Source organism: Magnolia sinica, chromosome 3 (genome assembly GCF_029962835.1).
Source record: "Magnolia sinica isolate HGM2019 chromosome 3, MsV1, whole genome shotgun sequence".
Taxonomy (NCBI): Eukaryota; Viridiplantae; Streptophyta; class Magnoliopsida; order Magnoliales; family Magnoliaceae; genus Magnolia; species Magnolia sinica.
Window position 1 is genome coordinate 100,285,163 of NC_080575.1, and position 27,975 is coordinate 100,313,137.

General features: G+C 42.7%; 1 protein-coding gene across 1 annotated transcript; it reads left to right on the top strand.

Annotated features, from left to right (window-relative positions):
- The first annotated feature begins 914 nt into the window (after window positions 1-914).
- LOC131239001 (uncharacterized protein At4g14342-like) lies at window positions 915-27,971 on the top strand. Its single transcript, XM_058236567.1, has 5 exons — window positions 915-967; window positions 5,001-5,061; window positions 5,697-5,786; window positions 5,917-6,036; window positions 27,571-27,971. Exons 1-5 carry the CDS (start codon window positions 915-917, stop codon window positions 27,616-27,618), a joined length of 372 nt encoding a protein of 123 aa, XP_058092550.1. The 3' UTR covers window positions 27,619-27,971.
- Window positions 27,972-27,975: the final 4 nt, after the last annotated feature.

The following is a 27,975-nucleotide window of genomic DNA, read 5'->3' on the forward strand; positions in this document are numbered from 1 at the left end:
TCGAACGGCCACAGGAGAGACTCCGTTTTCACTAGCTTATGGCTCGGAAGCCGTCACCCCCGTTGAAGTCGGATTACCTTTGGCTCGAATCACCTCATTCAATGCAGAAGAGAATGAAGAACTCCTTGCACTCGGACTCGACCTTTTGGACGAACAAAGGGAAGTGGCGCGGCTGCGCATGGAGGCGCGGCAACGACAAGTGGCTCAGTTCTACAATACCCGAGTTAAGATTAGAAGGTTTCGAATGGGAGATATGGTTCTCCGGAAAGTTTTTTCCAACTCCAAGAAATTTGGGTCGGGTACGCTGGGACCCAATTGGGAAGGACCCTATATCGTCTCGGGCACCATCCGACCAGGAACGTATCGGCTAGAGGACTTAAACGGACAACCATTGCCTCACCCTTGGAACGCTGAACACCTCAAGGTCTACTATCCTTAGCTCGGTACTCAATGTTTAAAGACTCTGAACTAAGAAAGATTAAAGCCAAGTCAAATGAATAAAGCTAAGCATTTTTTCTTCATTCATCAAAACACATACAAATACAATGTGTGAATACATCAAAGTGAATAGAAAGAAAAAATCAAAGGGCCCTGGTAACTGTCCTCATGCACCGGCCTCGTCCCCAGCAGCAGTGTCTTCAGCAGCGGCGTCCGGGTTCTCGGATTCCGAGGCTGCTCCACCCTCGATATCTGAAAGGACAAGGTCAGGAAAATATCACTTTATATACTTGACGCATTCCAGATATCCGCTTTGGAACAAGCGGTCCCTCTCGTCCTCGAACTCCGCCGACTCAAGGAAAGCTTGGACGGCCTGGTCCCTGGCCTTCTCGGCCTCCCGAGCCTTCTCGTCGGCTTGACCGAATATGCTCTGCCGCTTCAAGCTTAGCCCGAGCTAATTCATCTGCGCACGAAGCATGAACTGTGAGAACTCACCGGTTCTCTTCTTCAGCTTCGGAGAGAAGAGCCAGTACCCGAGCAGCCTCTGCTTGCGCATCCTCCAAGGCTCTTCTGGAGGAAGCCGCCTCTGCTTTCGCATCTTCGGCAGCCTTCCGGGCAAGGGACGCCTCGCCTGTCAGGACGCCGACCTGAATTTCGGCCTCCTCGCGCCGCCCTTCGGCTTCCGACAGAGAGTCTGCAGCCGATGAGTCGAGGATAGCTCCTTGCCGGCCTTAATCAAGTAGGGAGCGAGTTCAAGAAGCACCCTTGCGGCATGGCTGACGGTTTGCGATGACGGGGCGTTGTAGAGCCTCACGAACTCTCTTTCGCCCCCGTGGGCTAAGGCCCAGGGAACCATCCCCGATACCACTTGCTGCAGGACACGGCCCTTTCTGGTTCGTCTCCTCCCCTCTGGAGGATGCGGTCCTCGTCTCACCTTTCCCTCCGGAAGACGCGGCCCTGGTCTCTTCCTCCCGTCTCGAACGTCCGTCTCAACGTTTGCCGAGTCGGGTGCCGCCCGAGGTTCCGAGGCAGCGGCCGCCTCCTTCACCCTTTCTTCCGGGTCGGGAATTACGACGACGGAGGGGGCAGAACTCGCCGGCTCTTTCTCCTTCCGCACCGCCCTTTGCCTCTTAGGCGGCCGAGGCCCGACAGAAGAACCGACCGCGGAGGAGCCTTCAACTTCGTGAATCGCCCTAAGGGGAGGACGAGCTCCGGTCATTTCCGAGGAAGTAGGTTCGGGAATCCTGAGGTTAGGACGGGCTTCGGGCAGATCTTAAAAAAAAAAAAACGAAGTAAGTCGGGGGAAATTCGGAATCTTCGATAACATTTTCGATTACGTGACTTTTCAAATTAGACTGCAAGATGAAGGCGCTCCTGAAAAGCTCCTTCCAAGATCTAGTTACGGATCCAACGTCCTCAACTCTTTGATCCAAGCCGAGGCACTGGAGGAGCTTTGGCCGCTTCTTCGGGATATCTGCTAGATACAAGTCCTTCAGACTCAGAATATTACGAAAAATGAAAAGGGGCGAGAGAGAGAAAACCCAAGTCACCTGCCCTATGGAATGTCCGAGGAACACGAGCCTCGCAGGGCCCGGACTCATCCATCTCCCAGCGACCACATGCCCAAAACCAACGCTCTCTCCAATGTTTGTTGGAAGTGGGAGGGTCGGTTATAAGGGAACCGCCTCCGCCTCGCCAAGCAGCGAAGACGTAGAAGCCAGGTAGTTCGGATTCACTCGCACTTGGTACAGGTGGAGAAATTCGTCGACTGTAAGCGGTGGCTGCTCCATCTCGGCCCACAACACCGCACACCCGAATAAGTTCCTCCACCCATTCGGGACTATCTGCCCGGGGGCAATCTGAATGCGAGACAAAACTCCCCAGACGATGGCCTGAAGGGGCAGACGCAAGCCGCATTGCATTGACACTTGGTAAATGGCGACCGCCCCAGCAGGAGGGTGATCCGGCAAGTCATTTGGACGGGGGAGATAGGTGATGACCGACTCGGGGATGTGATACCCGATTCGAATTCTGTCTAAGTCCGCCTCAGTTAAAACTGAGGGAACCGGACCGCTTAAATCTTCCCCCGATCCTTCTCCTTCAGACTCGGCATGCGCCGGTTCATCGATAGGAACTGGATCGGAGGTTCCCTCGGCAATCAATATTTCATCTTCTTCCTCCTCATCTTCCTCCATACCCCTCGGGAAGTTAGGCCTTCCCGGGCGGGTTAATAAAGATGACCCACCACGAGAAGGAACAACAGAAGCAGGGCGCTCCGCCGGAACTTCAGTGACTCTCTCAGATAGAAAAGCAGCGTTGGCATCCACTGCTATCTCCGTCAGTAAGGAAGGCGATTCCGCAACATTCCAAAAATGTTGCGCTTCACCTTCGTCTCCGAAAGCTCCCCCCTGGGGACTTCGAGAACCCCTATCCGCCATTCTTATCTAATAGAGAGGAAGGAGAAACTCACCGGAGGGAGAAAGGAAAACGGAAATGGCGAAAGGAAGCGCTGACGGTTAAGAGAGAGGAAAGGAAGAAGATGAAAGACCGAGAAGGCTCCAAAGGGAATGAAAAGTAGGAATGGCAATAGAAGTTCAAAATGCGGGACCCCCACCAATTTATAAGATTGCCATACGGCGGGAGTAATTAATGAGGAAATGATTCGACGCCTGCATCGATTCCCCCACTCGACACGTGGCGCTCGCCGACTGACGACAATAATGCCCTTGCTACGTGTCCAAACCTCATTGGCGGGATGAGCGATTTGACGGCTGACGGCGCATGCGATGTCAGGAACCGAACCGCCTCCCGTCAAAGGCGACATGGAACGCATTAAATGACCACCTACTGTCTCGGACTGGGTTGTGAACCGACTCAAAACTCGCTACTCCTAAGTGTCATATGAAACACACGGAGTAGGGGGGGCTTACTGTTGGGAACAAAAAATATAAGTCCGCAGATTCGGACTTAATGCCTCGGGTCACCAAAGAATGTGCCAAACCCGAGGCATGATTCGCAAAACCGAGACAAAGGTTAAGTCGGTTCGGACGACAAAGGACGACAAAGGTTGAGTCGGTTCGGACGACAAAGGTTGAGTCGGTTCCGACGACAAAGATTGAGTCGGTTCGGACGACTCATCAGCACTCCGGGCATGCGTCGGGTGGACCACCTTACCAGATCGACCATCGCAAGATCAAGCCTCATCCCGGATATCTTGGGATAAGATCTCCAACCCCGAAGCTCACGGGATCGGATGAAGGCTCAAGATGGGCACGATCCTATCCCCGTGATCCCAGGAGAAGATCCCGCGCTCAAAATCAGGAAGAGAATCCTCGTGCGACACACGCCCCAGTAGCTATAAAAGAAGGACCCCTGTCACCTTGAGAGGTACGAAACAAATCCTCTCTAAAAAGCTCCTCAATACTCTTAGACCCAGAATCCAGGCCTGACTTTGGCATCGGAGGGTCCCCTGCTCAGGCCAGGGTCTCCTTTGTCCCCTTTTTGTGCAGGTACACGAAGGTCCAAGAGGAGGAACCAGACATTTGCATCAACAGTAAGTATTCAATCCTCGTTGCTTTCTATAGTGGGGTCCAGTAAGTATTCAATCCTCGTTGCTTTCTATAGTGGGGTCCAGTAAGTATTCAATCCTCGTTGCTTTCTATAGTGGGGTCCACATGAGCATTAGATTTACCTGATTTTTTGGCCCATGCTCTAAAATAATCTCGATAAATGGGTGGACAGTGTGGATATAGCCCACACATCTTAGTGGGACCTACAACAACTTGCTAACATCGAGTGAAATTGGCACGAACCTAATGCCATTCTATTTAATGTAATTCCAACCTCTTCCATTCTTCCAAACATGGAGTGAAATTGGCACACGACCAGATGAATCCCATCCCACTTAATCCCAACTAATCCCACCGCCCAAACAAACCCTTAATGAATTGCTTCTTTGTGATCCCGATATTATGCCCCACTTGAGGCTATGAATTTTCTATTTATTAAAATATTTTATTTCAAATCTGATTTGGATATCACATTTCTTGTTAACATGTTAAAAAAATTTCAATTCCTTCCATTCACTTCCATCCAAACAGAAAATTTGGTTTTCAAATACATTCTGTATTTACTTTCATTTTCAAGCTCCCTTGCGAAACTTATCCGCTCCCGGGTTAGCGATGGCACGTGTACGATTTCCCAAGTGACTGCGTATCAGGAGCCTCATGCGGACAGAGTATAAATAACTTCCTAAAATTCATCCGCCTTCCTCTGCCGCTTCTCCAAAATCCAGAGAGAGACACAAAACCCTAATATCTCCATTTTCATCATTTCCCAGGTAAGATTTCGTTATGAAATTTTCTTGTTCTTTTGATTTTCTCCCCAGTTTCAAATTCAACTGTATCGTTTTAATTGAATCGCATTTCCTTTTTCCCGTAAATCTCAAGCATCCATTTCAGTTCGGAAGCGGTTAACTGTCATTCTTTCGGATTCTTTGTTTCAATCTTTTTTCTTTCTGTTTTCTATTTCCGGATTGTAATGCTTCGATTTTTGTTCTGTAGGTCGAATTGCTGCGAGTTTACAAGATTCAAACCGTCAAGATTCAAACCGTTAAATATGCAGGTATTCTTTCGTTTTTGTAATGAAATTCGGAGTATTTCATGGGGTGGGCTGTAACGTGGATTGGCCACGGCCTGGAATTTGCTGCAATTGAGTCATCCTACTTCTTATCTGTGGGCCTTTTGTCCATTGAATGTAAACTGCTGGCGTTTTTTGTATTAAACATCTGTCTACAAGCGTCATTCAATCTATTTGAATTTTTGGGCCCGCCAGATGTTTTTTATGGGGTTGGTAGTGTAGGAAGCCACCAATTAGGGTGGTGCAGCAAGCTACCAAAAAGGTCAACTGTTTTCTATTGCCCTAGGCTCGTTGAGTTTGTGCAATGATTTGCCTTCTCATCATGGCGGATTTCGTGACATGACTTTGTCTAAAACTGTAACATTAAATTCTCCTTTGGATTGCGTGTTTATGTTTATTTTAGGATGTAATCTATTTTGGATGGGTTTCGAGTCTATGTATACAACCGTAACCCTGAATTCTCATGTGTTGGTGATAGGTATTTGATTATTCTTGTTTTAAGTTGTTTTGATGCCCTAATTTGCGCTTTCTGCATTTTGTATTTTGAAATCGTTTCGCCTAACCTTTTCCCTTTCACAAAATTCTCTTTTGGTTGTAATTTTTACTATCGCTTGATGCAGGCAAGTGATAGGTTTAATATCAATTCCCAGCTTGAGCATCTCCAAGCTAAATATGTTGGGACTGGGCATGCCGACTTGAATAGATTGCAAGTCCCCAAACCTTTAGAAACCTTGGTCAATTTTTTACCTCTTTTTTTTTTTTTTTTCAGTCAAATCAAAAGGGCTATCATTTTTTAACTTTATCATTCTTATTTCTTGATGTTTTTGGATGTCCAGTGAGTGGGCAGTGAATATCCAACGTGATAGCTACGCGTCTTACATTGGTCACTACCCCATCTTGGCCTATTTTGCCATTGCGGAAAATGAATCAATAGGGAGAGAACGCTACAATTTTATGCAGGTATGCAGTAGCAGATGAATTTTTTGCAATTGACATGTCATATGTATTATTGCCCTTGTCAAGTATGTTATCTAATTATTATTATTTTTGTTGTTGTTGTTGTTAAGCCACACATACTTTTTTGTGTTGTTCGTTATGAAGTGTTCCTTGCCACATGATTTACCTTTGCCTCCATGCTTTGTCAACGCACAGAATTTTTATACACAGTGTGATAAGATAGCCTCATAATTTATGATGCTAATATACTCTAGAATCAAAACTGCATGGGTGGTGTATACTTTTTTAATATTTCACATTTTCACTACCATTTGCATTGTTAAATATGTCATGTGGTAGATTTGCATGCTTCATATTTTTAGTTTTTGTGGTTCTCAAAATTGGTTTGCTTCTTTCCTTTATAGCTTCTCTCTTTTTGTACAATAAGCTGGAAGGTAGATGCCCTTGTCTCTTATATGATAGCTATTCAGTCTCCTTTATTTTTATTGTTTCTCTTGGAGATGGAAGATTTGAGTGGAGCTTTCTCTGCCAACAGTTTTGTGGCATCTTCTTAAGGGGTTGTTTGGATGACTAGAAAATAGCCTTTATGGATATGGAGGCTACAGAAGTACATGCAAGTTCTTGCGTTTGGGGTCCTTGGAAATACTTAGAATTGGTTTCTTGTTGGAATCCATTTCCACCAAATGAAACATTTTGAAATTCCTTGGGAGGATCTAGCTTGTAAATTCACTGGCAATGAATTCCTTGCCAACAATCATATTTTTATATTCCCTTATGTGAATATGCACATTATGATTCTTAGCAATTCTTTCCCAATGCCCAAACATAGTTTGTATTCTGCAAAATTACATTCTTGGTACCCAAAAGGTGTGGCCATTGCATTCCTATGAAAAATGAAGATTTTATAAGACAACCATCAATGGGCTAAGCGGGACTAGATTTCTTCTTGAAAAGATGTTTGCCTTTTCGGTTGAGATGGGATGGTCCTTTGAATCAAAGAATGAACAATGATATCAAAAGTATTGCCTCCTTTGGTTGATAAATCCAAGTGAAGCTGATTTAAAGAGGAGAAATGTGCATGGATGCAACGCTCATATAGAAGGATCTAATTCTTAAAGAATTTATAAAGGGAATATTTATTATTGAACTAATTTGTCTATCTATAAAATGTGATGGAGAATTGATTATGTATCAAACCATAGGTATTTCACTAGCCCACACGAATAAGCATTGAACTAGTTGAAGATGCCAATAGAGAAAAAATGTTGATGAGAATGGTTTCAACTTTCAATAGAGCCAGGATGCAACGCTCATATAGAAGGATCTAATTCTTAAAGAATTTATAAAGGGAATATTTATTATTGAACTAATTTGTCTATCTATAAAATGTGATGGAGAATTGATTATGTATCAAACCCTAGGTATTTCACTAGCCCACACGAATAAGCATTGAACTAGTTGAAGATGCCAATAGAGAAAAAATGTTGATGAGAATGGTTTCAACTTTCAATAGAGCCATTGCATATGTATTGGGCAGCTAGGAAGTAGCACATGTAGAGAATGTGTGTCACATAGATTGGGCAATTAGGAAGTAGCAAATGTAGAGGTTGAGTGTCACATAGATGAGGAAGGATATAATTAAGAACGAGGTCATACCAAGCAGCATAGGAGTAGCACTAATAGGAAATAAAATGGAGAGAGAATGTGATGCAATACTCAAAAGGGGGTCTAGATATTTTGGTTGATGAAGGTAGATATATGACAAGTCGTACAATTTGCCTACATAAAGACCATTTAATCAAGCAGCTCACACAGTGAACTAATCCATACAATTGCAGAGTCCTCATTATACCCTAAATGCATGGATTAGATGAGTTGCTACTTTTAGTTAAAGATGAATTAATTGTTTATTTTTCTAAATAAGTCTAGTTATGTGTTGCTATTTTTGTCAAAATCCACTAAAACTCTTGCTTAGTAATTAAGCTATTAGTTAGGTTAAGGGCCAAGAAACATAATCTATATATGTACATGTAATCTCCAGAGTTTCGTTTTTTTTTTTTTTTTCCTTTCAATGTTGAATGCAATAGTTATTGAATAAAAAAAGCTGAGATTTTGTCTTTTCTTTTCTATCTTTATATATATATATATATATATATATATATATATATATATATATATATATATATATATATATAAAAAAAATTAAGGGTTTCTCCTTAGTTTTCTTTCTAGTCAAGGTTTCATTGATCTTGCTCTAGTTACTCATGGATCGTTGGTTTTAGCGAAGACGATTAAAATACACTTAGTGCCCTGGATTCTTTCCTTTTTTAACGGTTTTATGGCATTTCATTATTGAGATGCTCATAGTAATTCTGTGGCCTAGTTATCTTGTGTCAATATCAGTTGATGTTCCCGTCTTTTGATGCACTTTTTGCAATTACCTGCTTTGACATATGGGACTGCATTGGAGTATTGGACCTCTAAATTCTAGGTAATTGGTTTTCGAGGACTGCGATTTGACACGAATTTTCCCTTAACACGCACAATCACATCCAATGTGCTAGAGATACTCCTGAGCTTGTCTCGGATTTTTGTATCTCTTTTGTCCACATTTTTTGAACTTTCTTTGATTCCTTATATGAAATCTCAATAAATAATCTTAGGCGATCTCAAGACAGACTTACCTTACTGGAAGTTTGGCTCTGCTAGATATATAGATTATATGGCCTAGCACTCGGTTGGGAGAATTTGGATGGTAAGCTTGAAAATTGGATGGCTAGACACTTTGGCAGGCTGGGAAGATTATTCGATATGGAGTGGGGATCTCAACGGTTTGGAGAGTACTAGTTAAATGGAAGAGAGACGGTTTGAGTGGGTGTGCGATAGAAAGGAAAGGAAAAGAAACAAAGGTAAATTGTGGATGAATTAACCTAATTTTGGATGTGCTTTGATGCTACTTCGTGTAAGAATTTTGGCTCTAATACCATGTTGGAACGAATGGCTGTAGAGAGACGGAGTAGAAGACTGGAATATTGACCAAAATTGATGCAAGATAACTAGGCTATGGATTCTTGTGAGCGTCTTAGCAATAAAATACCATAAACCTCTTCAAACACAAGAGAACCGCATGCAACTTAATGGGCTTCTAATTGCTTTCTTGAACATGAAAGATATGTGAGTGACTCAATCGTATGATCAAATCACATTTCTTCAACAATGCGAGAAGAACTCCATGGAAGAGAAAACAAGAAGTAAGGCTTAAAAAATTCAAACTTTCATTCAACATAAATTTTTTTTTTTTTAAACACCTAGATTAATTGCCAAGCATGGATATTATTAGACTTTGAGAAAAAAAGAATTATTCCTAATTAGACTTAAATAACAACTAATTCGTGTTTAACTAAAAATGCATCCAGTCACTTGCAGATCTTTCTTGAACATGAAAGATCTGCGAGTGACTCAAGCATATGATCAAATCACATTTCTTTAGCGATGCGAGAAGAACTCCGTGGAAGAGAAAACAAGAAGTAAGGCTTAAAAAATTCAAACTTTCATTCAACATAATAATTAAAAAAACACCTAGATTAATTGCCAAGCATGGATATTATTAGACTTTGAGAAAAAAGAATTATTCCTAATTAGACTTAAATAACAACTAATTTGTGTTTAACTAAAAGGAGCAACTAACCTAGCGTATGCATCTAGGCTCAATTTGTGATATGTGTGGACTGGTTTACCACCTGAGCTTATTGATTAGATGGCCTTCATGTGGTGACTGTACTAGCCAATTGTTTAGAGTTGGCAGTCTGGATCCATTAGACATTCACTTGCATTAGAATTAGATGGATTGGTCGTATCCAAATTCCAGAGAGGACTAGAGATGACTCTAGTAAGAAGGGGGAACATTGATTAGGTTTGAAGGGCTTGAACAATGGATATGGTGATTGGGGAAAACCTAAATGGACTTGGATTGAGGTGGCGAGAAGGGATATGAAGGCTTGTTGATGCAGGACAATTAACCACTTGCTTTAAAAGCTCGAACTGTTAGAGCATGGCGAATTAATCCATTTATCTCATAGCCCAAGCCCCACATCGCATGGGTTAGGACTTCGGTCAAACCCCCCTTGTGGGCCTCAAATCACACGGGTACCGCCTCACACGAGCCACCCGAATCACATGGGTGAGGCCCGCCTCTCACGAGCCACTCGCCTCACACGGGCCACCCACCCCAAGTGTGTCCCCGCATCCCACAGGCTACCCCACTCAAACCCAGTGTGAAAATGCTCATGCATTAATCACCCCCAGTGAGGAGTCTCAAACTCGAGATCTCCCGCTCTGATATTAATTTGATACAGGACAATTAACCACTTGCTCTAAAAGCTCAAACTGTTAGAGCACGGAGAATTAATCCCTTATTCTCATAGCCTAGGCCCCATATTGCATGGGTTAGGACCTCGGCCGAACCCCCCTCGTGGGCCCCAAATCACATTCGTACCACTTCACATGAGCCACCCGAATCACACGGGTGGGGCCTACCTCTCACGAGCCACTAGCCTCACACGGGCCGCGTACCCCGAGTGTGTCCCCACATCCCACAGGCTACCCCACTCGAGCCCGTGTGAAAATGCCCTTGCATTACTTGTTCACTTACTGAGGATGAGGCCTTAGATAAGATTGACGGGTGCAATAAGTTTCCTAAAACTGACCCCAAATACATGGGACAAGACTTGATGATGATGAATCGAGAATGTTCAAAACCCTAAAGCTCTTATGAAATTTAGATTGTTCATCTTATCTTAGTTAGATGCTTAAGACATAACTTTCTCTATGGATTTCCACTTCATCCCTTACTTCCCTCCTATCTTGGAAGCCAATGCCAACAAAAATTTCCTAACTATATTATGAATCAAATTTAGCTAATGTTTTACCCAAAAATCATGAACTTGACTTAATATCACTCTTTGAAAAATGCCCTCGAACTCTAAAGTTACTGATGCAGATGTGAAAAGTAACTACCTAAATATAAACAATCCCCGTGCTATGTCCTCAGCCGTCTGGTGTCTCTGGACTCATTTGATTGTAGAATACGAAATCCCTTGGGTTCAATGGTAATCGATCAAGGAGGTGTTGGTAGGCTAGAATAGAGTCATTCTTCAAAGCAGACAATAATCTGGACCCTCATCCCATTCGCTTTTTCTTAGGAGATATGGAAAGAAAGGAATCATTGGATTTCTAGGACTCGCTTATGAGCATGGACTTGATTACTGATAGGGTTAGAGGTTTGATTTTGGAATGGTCCATCACCTCTAAGAAAGGTTGGATGGTGAAAGATATAGAAATCAAGTGGCCTCTCTTGATAAGGAAGCAGTTAAACCTAACCCTGACGGAGGTTGAAAGCTATGGGGAGGATGGTGACTGATGGAATCGCCGGGGACAATCTAAACCCTGCTACGGCGGTTGAAAGCTATGGGGAGGAAATCATGGCTCCTCCGTCCCAGAATGACGGAGGCTGGTTTACGGTGCCTTATAGAAGATCCAAGCAGTCATAAAAGTTCCCTGTTTCAGCAGGGCTCTGTCTCATTCAAACGGATTTTGCTGAATGATGATGGTGATGCTCCCATTCCTGAGAAGTATACTGATCCGGTGCAGGAGAAGGTTGAAGCGGCAATAGAGGGAACAACAAAGACAAAGGAACGCGTCGAACTGGAGATTAAAGTAAACCCGAGGGAGTTCGCGAAATCGAAGGAGTCGCTTTAGAATTCAGTTGTAGCCATTACCAAGGAAGTAGTCTCCCTTACCCAGGTCCGCTAGTGGATGGATGATTGCATCAGAGCTCCGACTTCTACCTTCATGATTTTGCCTATTAGATTCAACGAACTATGGATCAGAACAGGCCCAGATCTTAACCTGGACCTTCTAATCATGGCTGGAGTGATTCACACGGATGGTCCGATTGTTACGATTCAAAGTTGGGAAGAATATTCAATGTTTGGGTTCGAAGAGGTGTGGATTCTGTTGTGATTGATTCCCTTGAAGCTGTGGTTTGACGGGTTTCTAAAATCGGCGTTCGAAAGTCTGGGACAACTTATCGAGCTCGACTGCAAAACGGTGTCGGGGGAAGAGTTGGGGGTGGCTTGAGCGAGAGTTCGGAGGAGAAAGTGGATGCCCCTACCTCACTTCATCCAACTCTCGGTAGATCAGAGGGAGGTGGTCCTCCCAGTTCAATAAGAAATCAAAAACGCCCCTATCCCGCGATGGGGTGATCTGTGGAGGTCGAAGGAGGGAGCTTAGCAGCCACGACATGTAGTGCCTCAGGGGATCGCAGAAGATGGAGCACGGTGTGGGTACTCCCTTGGGATACCGAACCAACAGTCTTTGGGATTAATGTGCGCACCGGGTGAGCAATTTAATGGGCTCGACAGTTGTCCTCCGCGTACAGCGCGGGAGGGGTACGTGGTGCATGCAGAGGCACGTCGTCTTGCGGTTGTGTGTCCCTTGGATGTCGGCATCGGTTGCGATGTCGACATCCCGCCCTCTCCCAGCGTCACACGCTTCACTAATATGGGGCATGCGCTCGGTCCGTCGCACGTGTGCTAGAGTGTGGAGGGGACTTCTCCTTCTACACGTGTCGAGTCGGTCTCGAAGAAGTTGTCCCTTACTGAGGGGGAGACACGTGGTGTCTTGGCCTGCCTCGAGCGGACACATTTTCTCCAACGGGAGGTAAGGCCTTCTCTTGTCTGGGCTGGGGAGGATACTCGGTATACTAAGGAAGACCCGATCCTTAATCATTTGAACTGGTTGAATCTGAATCTTCCAGCGAGGGTGGAAGGAAATGTATCTGATGCATCTCCCCCCGCTTCCCCCGGGCCAGCGATTAACGCGATGGTGCAACTTCATTCGTTTTGTCAGGGTTTTGAAGAGCAGAAGCAGAATGGCTCTTCCATTTTAGAGTTTTCTTCTCGTCAGATGATTACGATGGAGGGAGACCTCTCAGAAGATCTTTGGTCTATTTCGGTCTGTTCAAATCAAGCCGAGACGCTGTCCTGTGGTTCCCTTCATTCGACTCACCAATCAGAGGTTAAAATGGCTGCAATGAGCTCTGACGTAGCCTGGGAGCTAGTTTCAAACCTGGTTTCCACATAATTAGCAAACCTAAGCAGGCTAAAATGGCTGCAATGAGCTCTGGTGGATACATGGAAGGGATGGAAGTTGATGTGGCTTTAAATGAACAGTGCGAGGGAATGGTGTAGTGAAAATAATATCAGTAATAAGTAAAAACTGAGAAAATCTATAAGACAGTAAACACTTAAGACGAGGACGGAATTTAAAGCAAACACGTTTTCTTAACAACATAAGAAACATAGTACCATACTAATAAGGATAAAGACAAGGATAAGTCATTATAAAAAAACTTCACTTTCATAAGTCACTTTCATACTATTTACAAAACTTCTTTCTGCTAATCTGAATTACAACACACTTTTACTAAGCTCTGAGAGCTCTTTTTTCTCACTTCTACTTCTCTAGTTCTTGTTTTACAACACACAGTACACTGGTATTTATAGAGGGGAGAGGCCCATTGTGGCGGATTTGAAAGAGGACTTCAATAGATAAAATCTTATCGTCTTGAAGTTGCAGACGACGCGGAAGGAGAAGAGCTGCAAGGGGGGATTCTTTCTGTAGATCCATTCCTCTGGGAACAGCTGTTGGGACACGTTTGCCTGGGGAGTGATGAAAGTGGATAGCTGGAGGAGCTTGGAGTAGCACCGTATTAGATATTTATACATGTAGAGAGGAGAACCACTGTTGTTGAGAGCGATGTCTCGAAAGTGACATGCTTGGAGCAGAGATGCTTCTGCATTGCAGGCTTTGATGGCGATTGGTATGGCTTTAGTCGGAGCCTGAGTCACTGATTGGAGCGGTGTGATAGACTGAGTGGGGAGACTCATTATCACTGAAAGAGAGTGTTGGAGCCATTAAAATTTCTAAATTCCTTTCAATGTAGGATGTGAAATGGTCTAAGCACAGATCATTGTTAGCTGTAGACATGGGTGTAAGCCAAATGGAACTTGGGATGTTGGCCTGGAGAACATTGTTCAGTTCACACATTTGTCTTTTGAACAGATGGAAGGGTCCTTCAAAATAATTCCAGTGCTGGGCAAGATTGTAATTTCTGTATCCTCGTATCACAGCTCTATCATGAGTAGTAGCTGGCACGTAGTAGTGCGAATTTGTTGCAAGTGAGGAGTGGAGTTCTCGAGGATTTCTGAAGGTAACTTCAACAAACTCACTATGGTGGTGGAGATACGAATGCCAAACTTCAAGTGGATGAAACCATTCGAGGAATACTTTGAGATTTTTGTTGGTCTGAGACAACTGGTTGGAACCAGTGATTTCAATCCAATTGAGACGAGCAATATAAGCATGGAGTGAGGCCACTAGGAAGATAACCATGATGGTGAAGCTTTGTACAAGGTAGTACAAAACAAAGGGCTTCACTGGGTAGGAAATAGAGGTCGCGAAAGGATATGGGAGTTAAGTATGGATATTGAGGATGAGGGATGTGCCGGAAAACAGGTTCATTTCGAAAGAGGTGAATTTCAAGAAAGGTTTTTAGATTATGGGTAGGCCTGTTTGCAATGTAGATATCATGGATCATTCGCTGGAGTTCAAGGGGAAGAGTTGGGATCCTATCTATGGGAAATAAACAAGGGATGGAGAATTCATGGATGGCTGGTGAGGCTGTGACTGTGGGGGGATGTTTGGTAGGGAGGCGAGACAAAAAGTCAGCAAGGATGTTATCTTTCCCTTTGATCTTCTTTACTGTAAAGCTCCATTGTGAAAACCAATTTGGCCAACGTAACAGCTGAGGTTCTAGAATCATCTTTTGTCGGAATTCAAGCATCTTTGGAAATGCAGAGAGATCCATCTCGACCAAAAAGTGATGGCCAAGAAGATGGAACTGGAACTTGGCAATACCATATTTAACGGCCAGAATTTCCTTGTAGGTAGTGTGGTAATGTTGCTCGGAGGGCTTGAATTGACCACTACGATACCCACATATATAGCGAGTGCCATTAATCTCTTGGAGGAGAACAGCACCCCATTGGGTGTCACTGGCATCTGTCCGGAGAATGCGATCACCATTTCTGCTTGGAATTTGCAGAGGAGGAAGATGAGGAATAATCTTCTTGAGGGAACGAACAGCTGCCGTATGAGAATCGTTCCAAGCATAAGCATCTTTCTTCAAGAGGGCAGTGAGAACATCACGGTACTTGCACACATGCGGGATGAAATCAGAGACATAATTGGCAATGCCAACAAATTGCTAGATCTGTTTTGTTGAGGTGAGAACATCGGGAAACTGGAGCAGATGTTTAGCAATGTGGGGCTGAGGAGAATACTTTCCATTTCTGATTTTCATACCAAGAAAATTAATGTTGGCTTGGGCCAACTGCATTTTTCTTTCTGAGAGCATGATGCCATACTCAACACAGAGAGCATGAAACTGTTGTAGGAGATCACTATGACTCTTCTCATCAGGAGAATAGAGAAGAAGGTCATCAATATAGACCAAGCAATGGTCAAGGATGGGTTGGAAGATCCGTACCATCGCTTTCTGAAAAAGAGGGGGCGGATTTCAAACCAAAAGGCATGACTGTCCATTGATAATGTGCATTTGGGACAGTGAAAGCTGTTTTTTGCCGATCAGCTGGGTTGATACCCAGTTGCCAAAATCCTGCTTTTAGATCAAAATTTGAAAATAGATGAGCATCTGTCAAATGTTGAAATAAAGAGGCACGATTAGGCAATGGAAACTTGTCATCCTGCAGAAATGTGTTTAATGGTTTATAGTTGATGACAAGGCGAAGTTTTCCGCGAACTTGCTCGGCATGCTTGTTCACGTAAAAAGCTTCACAAGCCCACGGTGAATCTGTGGGTTCAATTAGACCTTCAGCCAAAAAGCTAGCAAGTTCCTCATTTGCAAGTTTCAAATGGTCTGGGTTCATTCCTGGGTGGCTTGCTTTGGTGGGAGTAACTTCAACTTGTTGCTTGAATGGAAGGTTCACAAAGAATTCTGGTCTGGTCCAAAGGGGAGAAGGATGTTTTTTAGCAAACTCGGAATGAGTGGTGGCACAACACTGCTCAATCAAAAGGTGTTTGATGTTGAGAATGGGTTGTGTCAAATGGAGATTTGGGATTTAGGACCAAGGAAGGAGAAAGGTTTTGTATTGGAGGCCATTTGGTAACCATTGGAGACCAGGAAATTTATGAAGAATCTCAAACCTGAGGATGAGATCTTTACCAGAGAGGGAGGAACCAAGGAAAGAATGGGTGATGGAGAGGTTGGGAAAAAGCTTTAGAGAGAGAGGATGAGAAATTTTATCAATATGAAAAACTTTTCCATTGGCTGCTCGAAAGAATTGAGAATGAGAGGACCAAGAGGATTAAGCCTGCAATGTAGAAGCATCTCTGCTCCAAGCATGTCACTTTTGAGACATCGCTCTCAGCAACAGTGGTTCTCCTCTCTACATGTATAAATATCTAGTACGGTGCTACTCCAAGCTTCTCCAGCTGTCCACTTTCATCACTCCCCAAGCAAACGTGTTCCAACAGCTGTTCCCAGAGGAATGGATCTATAGAAAGAGTCACCCCTTACGGCTCTTCTCCTTCTTCCGCGTCGTCTGCAACTTCAAGACGATAAGATTTTATCTATTGAAGTCATCTTTCAGATCCGCCACAATGGGCCTCTCCCCTCTATAAATACCAGTATAATGTGTGTTGTAAAACAAGAACTAGAGAAGTAGAAGTGAGAAAGAAGAGCTCTCAGAGCTTAGTAAAAGTGTATTGTAATTCAGATTAGCAGAAAGAAGTAAGTTTTGTAAAAGTGTGAAAGTGACTTAAGAAAGTGAAGTTTTCTGATAATGACTTATCCTTGTCTTTATCCTTCTTAGTTTGCTGTTAAGAAAAAGTTTTCTGTTTCTTATGTTGTTAAGAAAAAGTGTTTGCTTTAAATTCCATCATCGTCTCAAGTGTTTACTGTCTTATATATTTTCTCGGTTTTTACTTATTACTGATATTATTTTCACCACACCATTCCCTCGTACTGTTCATTTAAAGCCACATCAACTTCCATCCCTTCCATGTATCCGCCAGAGCTTATTGCAGCTATTTTAGCATGCTTAGGTTTGTTAATTATGTGTTTATATATTTGCTGTCATTTCATGTTCTTATCATTATCTAAATCGTAATTTTTATATCCCGTGCTACAGTAACCTGCTACAATAACATCGCTACACTAACACTGCTACAGTAACACACAGTCTGTTTCACAATTAGGGTTTAGATTTCTATTTTTTGAGTCTCCTTCCGCTTAACTAGGGTTTTTGACATTATTTAGGGTTTAGGGTTTAGGTCATGTATTTCCCTGCTGTCAGAGGAGCAGAGGGAGAAGCTTGCGGATTCTGTTCAGGGTGAACGGTGGATTAGGGAAGCTTTGGGACGCGTGGGGAAATTATTGGGGCTTTCCTTTGGGGATCATCCAGAGGATTTTGTTGTTTTATTTCATTGTATCGAGACGCGGGGTTGCCCTTTGAATATGTCAAAATCTCCTAAACATCCCTCTCCAAAATTAGGTAGAAACAGAGAATTGCAGAACCTGTTGTCTTCTTCTTTCAGTTGCACTGATATCACTTTGGGCAGGCCCAGTGGTGGCTAGGTCGGTTTCTTTATGAGGATTTTATCCTGGAATGTTAGAGGGGTGGGGTCTAAGAAGAAGAGGGCTCTTATTAAGAATTCGATCAGTAGAAGTAGGGCAGAAATTGTGTCTCCAGGAAACGAAAGTTCAGGATTTCAACTGTTTCCTGATGGGTTCCATCTGGCAGGATTTTGATGTTAAATGGGTGTCGTTAAATGCCATTGGTAGCTCGGGGGGAGTTCTTGTGGCGTGGAAGTCGTCTCTGTGGACGCTGGAGTGTAGTAGGGTGGGTGTTTTCTCAGTTGCAGTTGTTCTAAGAAAGGTCGGAGCGGATCTGTCTTGTCTTACTTGTTCGGTTTATGGTCCCAACCTTGTTGACCGAAGGGCGGATTTTTGGAAGGAACTGAGTGCTGTTAAGGATAGTTTTGACGGGTCGTGTTGTTTTGGTGGTGATTTTAATATTACTAGATATGCTGATGATAAATCAAAGGGTGGAAGTGTTTCCTCTGCTATGCGTTCTTTCTCCACCTGGATTGATTCCCATGGTCCGGTGGATCCTCCTCCAATTGGATCTAAATTCACTTGGTCCAACCAGAGGGAGGTTCCGTATCTTGCTCGGTTGGACAGATTTTTACTTTCTGGGGAGTGGCTTGACGATTTCTCTCAATTCTCGCAACAAATGCTGCCCCGCCCGACTTCAGATCATTCGCTGATTATTCTTTCTATGGAGGAGGATAATTGGGGGCCCAAACCGTTCAGATTTGACGTTTCGTGGTTCCAGATTGAGGGCTTCCCTCAGCTTATTGCATATTGGTGGAAGGGGTTTGAGATTGAGGGCCATGCAGGCTACAGGCTAAGTAAAAAACTGGTGATGTTGAAGGAAAAGATTAAAAATTGGAAGAATATGGAACTGAGGAAAAGAAAGGAAGATACGGAAGCTTTGTTGCTACAGATTCAGTCTATTAATGCTGCTTTCGAGTCTTCAGTGGCGGACTGCTCTTTGAGGGCTCGAAGGGCAGAGCTGGTTCAGGCCTTCTCAGCTAGGGTCTGTGAAGTAGAGGTGTCGTGGAGACAAAAAGCCAGAAGCAAATGGATAAAGGAAGGGGATAAAAACACTAGGTATTTTCACTCCGTGGCTAGTGCTCGCTCTAGATAGAACAAGATTTCCTCGTTGATTGTTAATGGAGAGAGGATTGATGATAAGGAAAGGATCACTGTCGAAGCTATTTCTTTCTTTTCCAATTTGCTCTAGGCTGAAGCTTGGGATCGTCCGACGCTGGATGCTCTTCCTCTCCAGCGTATTTCTGATCAGGAAGCGACCTCCCTGGAAGTGGAGTTTTCTGAAGAAGAGGTGAAGTCTGCAGTGTTTGCATTGGGAGGAGCGAAAGCCCCAGGCCCTGATGGCTTTCCTATTGTCTTTTTTCAGCGCTGCTGGCAGATTACTAAAGTGGACCTGATGGCCTTCCTTAACGACTTTTTCTTGAGTGGAAAATTGTCTAGATCTATGGGAGCCACCTTCATTACGCTGATTCCCAAATCTCGTGGGGGCAGACTCCATGCAAGACTTCAGGCCTATCAATCTCCTTGGAGGTCCATATAAAATTCTAGCCAGAATATTGGCTTCTCGTCTTAAGGGTGTTCTCCATAATGTTATTTCTCAAAATCAAAGTGCGTATATTCCTGGAAGACAGATTATTGATAGCGCCCTTATTGCTGCAGAATGCCTGCATTCTAGTTACATTTTAGGCTAAAAAGGTCTCCTTTGCAAATTGGATCTTGAAAAGGCCTATGATCGGGTGGATTGGAAGTTTCTCCTTTATATGCTTCATAGATTGGGTTTTGGGGCGAAGTGGATTACCTGGATGAAGGAATGCATAGGGTCAGCTTATTTCTCCATTATCCTTAACGGGTCTCCAAAAGGTTTTTTCAAGAGTTCTAGGGGTCTTCGTCAAGGGGATCCACTCTCGCCCTTCCTCTTTCTGATTGTGGGGGAGGCTTTTTCTAGTATGCTTCATAAAGGTCAGATTGAAGGTTTCTTAGGCGGTTTCAAGGTGAAAGGCTTGGATGCCCTGATTTCTCACATTCAGTTTGCAGATGACACCCTTCTCTTTTGTGAGGTTGAAGATTCAAAAATTAGAGATCTCCGCACTTCCATTCGGTGTTTTGAAGTAGTTTCGGGCCTTAAAGTTAATCTCTCCAAATCTAGAATGTTTGGGGTCAACATGGAGGTGGGTGAATCTAAAAAGTATGCTGATTTCTTTGGTTGTGCTTTGGGTATGCTTCCGACAACTTTTGTGGGCCTCCCGTTATGTATTGGTAAGCCTCCTATGGCCCTCTGGGGTAAAGTTGTTGAAAGGTTCGAATTCTTCCTAGCTAGGTGGAAGTGTAGATACTTATCTCTAGGTGGGTGTCTCAGTCTGATTAAAGTGGCTCTTTCAAACCTTCCCCTTTACTTCATGTCTCTCCTTAGATGCCCGGCCAAGATCATTGGAATTCTAAAAAAGCTGAGGCGAGACTTTCTTTGGCATGGGTGGGAGGATAAGAAGAAATTCCATTTGCTTGACTGGAAAGAAGTTTGTCAACATTTTCAAGAAGGTGGGGCGGGAGTTAGAAATCTCAAAGGTATGAATGGTGCGTTACTTGGGAAGTGGTGGTGGAGATTGGGGATGGAAGATGGGGCGTTATGGAATAAGCTCGCCAAAAGTAAATATGGTCGATCGATCGATGGAAGGTGGTCCAAGGATTCCTCTTACCATAGAGCCTCTTTTATATGGAGAGGAGTGTTAAGAGCTAGCAAGGAAGTCCGTACAAGAATTGGGCTCTCCTTGGGAAAAGGTGATAACATCAGATTTTGGGAAGATACTTGAGTTGGTAATTCTATGCTGCGGGAGGATTTTCCCTCTATATATCGCCTAGCCCCTTCTCAGTCCATTGTCCTTGCTGATTGTTTCTCAATGCAAGGTAATGTTGTTATTTGGCACCCCCCTTGTAGAAGATACCTTCATGACTGGGAAGTTGCAGAGTACGTGGCTCTTCTCCATCATGTTGAAAAAGTCTCCCCCAACCTAACACAAGAGGATAGTCTGATTTGTTGTCCTGATAAGAAGGGTCTCTTCTCTGTTTCGTCCCTCTATTCGAGTGTGGAAAAAAAGTCTGCGTGTGGTTGATGCAATGATAGGAAGGGTGTGGAAGTATAAAGTTCCTCCGAAGATCTTGGTGTTTGGGTGGCTAGTTGGTAGAAACAAAGTCCTAACGGTGGACAATCTTAGGAAGAGAGGAATGATTCTCCCCAATATCTGTCTCTGTTGCATGGCTAATGAAGAAACGGTTGACCATCTCATCCATTGCTTGTTCTTTCAGAAGGTTTGGTCAGCCTTATTGTCTTCCTTTCAGATGTTGTGGTCTTCTCCATGTTCCTCAAATCAAATGCTTGCTGCCTGGCATGGAGTGGCTTTGGGAAAGGAAATTACAGTGGTTTGGAGAATGTCTCTTCTCGCTGTTTGGTGGGCTATTTGGGAAGAAAGGAACAATAGATGCTTCCGTGATATTTCGAATCCAGTGGAGGTTGTTGTTAGAAGGGTTCACTATCTTATTTACAAGTGGGCTTCTAATGTTGTAAATCTTTCCCCTTGTAATTTTTCCTCTTTTTGCTAAGGTGTGTGGCCGGCTATCTCAGTGGCCACTCCCTTTTGTCTTTTGTTTTCTGTTTTTTCTTTTCTTCTGCTCTTTTGAGCCTAATGAAATTTGCAGTTATCTCTCTCAAAAAAAAAAAAAAAAACCTAACCCTCGAGTTGATGCTTGGCTTGATCACCACCAAGGAGTTTTCAAACTAAACTTTAGCTGATCTCGGACAAAGGCTTGCAGGCATGGGCAATGCGATAGGGAACACCGCTAATGAGGTTTCTTTGGCCTTTTTGGGTCCTATCAGGTCATGCACGGCCCCAAAAGCAACTACTTGAGCTCTAAGAAAGGGGCTACATATCCATGCCAGGTCTTCATTGGATTGACTATCGATGAAGGCCATGATGTAAAAATTCTTCATTGCACCACTTTTGGAAATGAACCATGGCATCTCTGCTATGTTTTCTCCAATACTAGGAACCTCGTTTCTATGTTAAATATTGGAATAATGACCAAATACCCCCCTTCACAATGATTCTCAGTCGATCCGTGCCCTCGTTTTATTTATATTCCTTCTCTCCCCACTCCTTTAAAAGATACTTCCTCAGTGCCCTCTGAGTTAGAGAAAATCGAAGAACAACATTAAATTTCTATCAAATGCCCATAGTGCCCTTATTCATAAGAGAGACTTATATAATAGTCTGACTTTTTAACTATATACATGATATAGTTGTTTAGTAATCCATTGTGTTCAAACTTCAAAATGGTAGCCCAAATGGGGATGAAGCTTAACAAACAATTACACCATGAATTCGATGATAGCCATTCAATTTTGCAATTGGAATTTGCCTCATTCATTAATTTATTTTAACCATTCAACTGATAGCCATCAAACAATTGGTTAGGATTGCTTGTTTAGTGTGATTTTAGATATACTCCATCCACGTTGCATCCCACAATTTGGATGGTCTGGATAGCCTTATGTAAGTGTCACATATGAAATGGATAAGCCAGAACTATTTTAAAATGGTGACTAGCTATTACAAGAATCATCACCACCTAAACCTTATTCTATCTAATTGGGGTTGGGTACATGAATCCTTTTCCGTCATTCCCACTATTAAGGGCCATAACTTCAGTTAGACCATAGGTCATCAAGTCTTTTCTTAGTCTCCTGCCCAGTAGATGAGTTGGTAGAAACGGTGTAGTGTGTGAGTGATCCAGGGTTCAATCCCAGGCAGTGTCGTTACCTATCAAGAAAAAAAATAAATCAAGGTTTGGTTTTTTTTTTTTTTCAAATTCTAATTACCTCCACCGACGTCCTTTTGGGTCTTCCCTTGGCCCTTTTAGAGACTTTTAACTTGTACTCACTCCTAATTGGTGCAGTTCTTTAAATAGTATAGGAATGCAATCCTTATTTTCACATGGCAAATCTGAAGTACATCCCAATGTTTTCTCCTTGACTAGATGCCTTAGATTAGGGGTCATGTTTCAACGATTCAACCCATTGATCTAACGAGATCTACAACTAGTAGTGGTTGCCTAAAAAGTTCTTCAAGATTTTAAGAACCTAAATTGGCAAACAAAACAATGGTAATGGAGACGGTCCATATTAAAATGATAAGATCAAAGAGGCCGAAATGTTACAATCTTTTTTTTCTTTTTCTTTTTTTCCCTTTTCGGTATTCCCATTAGACTTGAGGCCCATCCTTCAAATGGTTTCGATCTTTGGTGCATCAACTCGGGTCTAGAAGATATAGCTGTGAAGCATCCTGTAACAATGTAACCCCATATTGCACCAAACTTCCAACCACTAAAAATACCTCATCTTCCAATATTTTCTAAGAACTGTAGAGGACCGCCACCACCTCTCTTCATCTACCGAGGGCCTGACTTGCGCCAACTCAGTGCTACGTGGAAGTAATGTGTGGCAGATCCACCTCATCCGTTTGGTGCACTGCCACATTTTCGCCATGGATCTTAAATATTAGTTGAATTCAAGACTAAGGTGGGCCACACCATAAGGAAATGTGTAAAATAATGATTAAAACCTCTAAATTCACATCATGGGACCCATGTGAGTTTTGAAATGTCCCGATTTTAGGGGCATCCCTTCATCCCTCTCGGGCGCATCAGATGAATAGATTGGATAGCGTATATACACCATGGTGAACCTTGCCCACAATTTGGACGATTTTAATGGTGTGGGCGTCCCCATCAAAAGTTCCCTTTGGTGTTGTAGCCCAACCAGTTGGCTATCGTCTCCAAAGGATTTGAAAGGTGGGCGTCTCTATCAAATACTAGTGGGTTGAACATCGTATTTGGAAGCAACTATCTCTCTCCACAACTTACCTCCCTTGGGACCAAACCTCCAATGCCATTTGCCAAGAAGAGCAACATTCATGTGGTCCAAACGCTTCAAACCTGCCCCTCCCTCATCTAATGGCTTACAAACTTCCTCCCATTTAAGCAAATGAAACTTGGCGAAATCCCTGGTCCCTTTCCAAAAGAAGTCCCTCCTTAGCTTCTCTAATCTATCCAAAACTAACTTAGGACATTTGAATAGAGGCATGAAGTAAATCGGCATATTGGAGAAGGCTGATTTGATAAGATTCAGGCGGGCCCCCAATGGAAGATAGCGATGCTGCCACCTTGATAATTTTCTCTCTATTCACTCGATGACTTTGTCCCAAAGATACTTAGCTGGCTTGCCAATACACAACAGTAACCCAATGTAAAAAGAGGGAAAGGATCCCAGATTGCACCCAAAAACTGTAGCTAACTGCCTAAGACTGTCCTAAGGAACGTGAATACCCAACATTTTGCTTTTGAAGACATTAATATTCAACCCTGACACTGCTTCATAACACGATGACTTTACGAAGATTATCGACTGAAGAGAAGTCCGCATCACAAAAGAGAATCATGTTATCCGCATACTGCAGATGGCTCACTTTCACCCTTGCATCCGCAACCTTAAACCCGCAGATAAGACCATTCTCCTCTGCTTGGAGAAGCATTCTACTAAACACTTGCCCGATAACAAGAAACAAATAAGAAGACTAAGGGTCACCCTGCTTGATACCGCGGGAAGCCTTAAAGAAACCAAAAGAGGAACCACGAATCAGAATCGAGAAAGTAGGAGACTTAATACAGGCCTGCATCCAACCTCTCCATTTGAGACCGCAACCTATCCTTTCAAGCTTATAATCCAAAAACTTACTATCAACGTGATCACAGGCTTTCCCGATATCCAACTTGTGCACAATTCCGCCCTTACCTTGTCTATATCTTGAATCTAAACATTCATGGGATATGACAGCAGAATCAAGAATCTGCCTACCCACGATGAAAGCTCCCTGATTTTATTTTTTTTTAAATGACCGGGGATAAAACCCTTCTAAATCTCAAAGCCAAGACTTCGGCCAACAACTTATAAAGACTGCCCAGAAGACTTATAGGCCTAAAGTCTTTAAGAGATTATGCTCCAATTTTTGGGATGAGGGCGATAGAAGTAGCCCCAAGATCCTTGGAGAGGCGACCTCTATCATAAAACTCGAAGAAGAATTCCATAACATCGCTTCTAACCATTGACCAAAATTTCCGGAAAAATAACATTGGGAATTTGTCAGTGCTAGGAGCTTTATCCCCACACTTGTATCAAGAGCAGATTTGACTTCTTTCTCCGAAAAGGGATTCTTGATATCAATAGCTTCTTCGACAGGCAGCGAAGCAAAGTGCAAATTATCTAGACGATGGAGCTGCAAATTTGCTCTTTTTTGTAATCTTAGCTCCATTGACTACCAAATTGCTAATACGGTTAACCTGAGCTTGGGTGTTGGCCATAAAAAAATTCCGTAGTCTTGTCTCCCTCTTTAAGCCATAAGGCTCTAGACTGCTGACACCATTTGATTTCTTCTTCTTTGGAGGAGGCATATTTTGCCTTTAAATCTATCCTCACAACTCTTTCCTCTTCCGACAGTTGACCACCTTCTTCCTTAAAAAGGGATTTTTAACTCATAAATTTTCAAGAATTCAGAATTTACCAAGTAGTGCCTTAAGGAACCAAAATTCCTGGGGTGTGCTTTTTGGGAGGAGAAATTACACAACTGCCCTCATATATATATATAACCTACGCACGTGCGCACCTTTGCACACGTGTCATGGGTGTCGAATCCGAACAGTCCATAAGATGCGGAATCCCATGAAACCTCAGGGGATGAATTTTCACCCTGATCTAAGATTCTGGTGGGCCATAGCAAAGAGAAATTCAAATCAAGGGAAGAAACTGTTTGCATTTTTCATGGCCCACTGAAGTTTTGGTTCAAAGTAAAAATTGGTACCAAGGGGTTTCATGAGGTTCTGCTTCATGTGGACCGTTCAGATTTTCGAGACTCATCAGATATGATGAGTTCTCAAAAAAGTTCGTATGTAGTCCGTACGAACTGGTTCGAAGGTGAGCGTTCCACTGTATGTATGTGTGTGTGTGTGTCTATATATATATATATATATATATATATATATATATATATATAAAATTGGAGACTTGAGAATTATGGGGTCCATGTGGTATGTGTCTTTCATCCAACCAGTCCAACAGATGCCTCACAATGATTGTATGACAAACGTAAAATATGGCGGATCCAATCATAAGGTGGGCCAAAAAATAAAAATAATATACACCACTCAAAGACAGCAGCCCATCTGATTATTTATCGGCCAGATTTTTGGTTCACGTGATTACCATGGTGGCATGAATAGGTTGGATAGGTTGGATGTTATACAGATGCCATGTGGGCCGAACAATTCTCGACTTGACGTTTTTGTAATTACAACCTCAAAAAGTATCTCCCTGAAATTTCTAATCGTCCAGGCATTATTTGGTTTAATGATCATTACTGAGGAATATTGTGGTTTTAAAAAAAAAGTCCCAAATCCTACTAATTCCTTTGCAAAAGTTGCTTTAAAGACCCTAACCAAACCTAGTCATGCAACATTTTGAAAAATTATAAAAATTCCCTAGTGTAAAATAAAGAAAATTACAAGATCTTTCATTTTCTTTAGGCTAGTGGGAATAATGGGATGGTTCCAACTCCAAATTTCTTTGAAAAGTATTATGTTGGTCTTCTACATAGCTTTCTTTTGCTGATGTCTTCGGCAAATCTCAAACTTCTTTTGGCTTTTGATTCTTGCACACACCAGCCCTTCTGACTTCATCAAAGAGGCCCATCTCATTATCAGCCTAGAGGAATTATTAGGTGTGTGGATGCATCAAGCTGTTAATAGAGAGTATTAATGCACACAATACGTGAAGTATTCTTATTATTTTCCCCAGCGTCAATACGTAATGCAGCAAAAATCTTACAGGCAGGCAAGTACTAGCTATCCAGTCTTTAGCCTTTTCTGTATGTTTTTCTTAACCATCTTCTTAATTGCCGATCAAAGAGTTTTAGTCCAGATAGTTGAACCATGGACCCCAATTCCACAGAGCAGGCACAGAAGGAAATTTTCACATCATGATGATCAGAACCTGATAATTCCTAAAAAACTTTAATGATCATCTCTAACCACCTGACTGCTTAGGGAATGCTCCTGTTCAAAATTGGTAATTGGCACAAGGCATCATGGTAGCTTTCTCCTGGAATTTTGAATTGGCCTTTATATGGTAGATTTGAAAAAAAAAAAAAGATTTATGATCAGCTGCACATCAAACATCAACCTTGCTCTTTTAATGGGCATTGGAACTTGCCATGAAGGGGCTCCCATCGACAACACTTGCATGCCAACATTGGTTAGTATTGAGTTGCCTCACATCAAGTTAGAAACAGAGGCACCCAAGTTGGCACAAAGACACAGCAAAAGTGGAGATGGTCCCTATTCAAAGGAAAGCAGTTAAATGCTGAAATGGTTGAAATATTCCAATCTGTGAGTTCTCTTCTTTGTTCATCTCATCCATGGTGAGTGAGGCCCATCATAAAAGCGGTTTGGATCATTGCAACATGACCCCAGAGAACATAATACAGAAAATGAAATAGAATTTTTTAAAATTTTATTTTAATGATTTGGTTGTTCACTCTTTTCACTTTCAAGCCAAGCATACAACGCACGCTGTTTGAAATTTTTTCCCTATATTTATGATTATTATATCTCCTGTCCCACGTGCTAATATTTACGGCAAGTCTATCAAACACCTCATATTTTGCTATGTTGTTCCACAGAAAATGCTGTTGCCTTGTGGCCTTCCCCCAGAAAGAGAAGATGACTGAAGCAGCTCTGGAGCTTCCAACATGGAGAATTCTAGCATCCCATGCCTATTCTAGCCTATGATATTTTATTGTGGTGTTCTCTATTGAAAATAGTTGTTGAAGTTATTGTATAACTTTCCTTTGGAAACCAAATGTTCGAGGAAAGCTCTTTCCTTGAGTTACAAGGTTATGGTTGTGGATTGAAGAATGGATTGTGTTTTGACTTGTGGGTGAGTCCGTTTCTCAATATTTCAATCATCCATTCTCTTCGAATGCAAGATTCTGAATTGTCGTTGATAGAAGTGAGAAATACAAGATCAAAAACCTAGAACAGGTGGTTCTGTGCAGAGAGACGTATCTATCTGGTTCTTTTTTCGT

Coding starts and splice junctions, on each gene's coding strand:
- LOC131239001 (XM_058236567.1), top strand. CDS start 915: ATGAACTGTGAGAACTCACCGGTTCTCTTCTTCAGCTTCGGAGAGAAG. Junction 968..5,000: donor AGCTTCGGAGAGAAGAGCCA/GTACCCGAGCAG, acceptor TTTGTTCTGTAG/GTCGAATTGCTGCGAGTTTA. Junction 5,062..5,696: donor TCAAACCGTTAAATATGCAG/GTATTCTTTCGT, acceptor CGCTTGATGCAG/GCAAGTGATAGGTTTAATAT.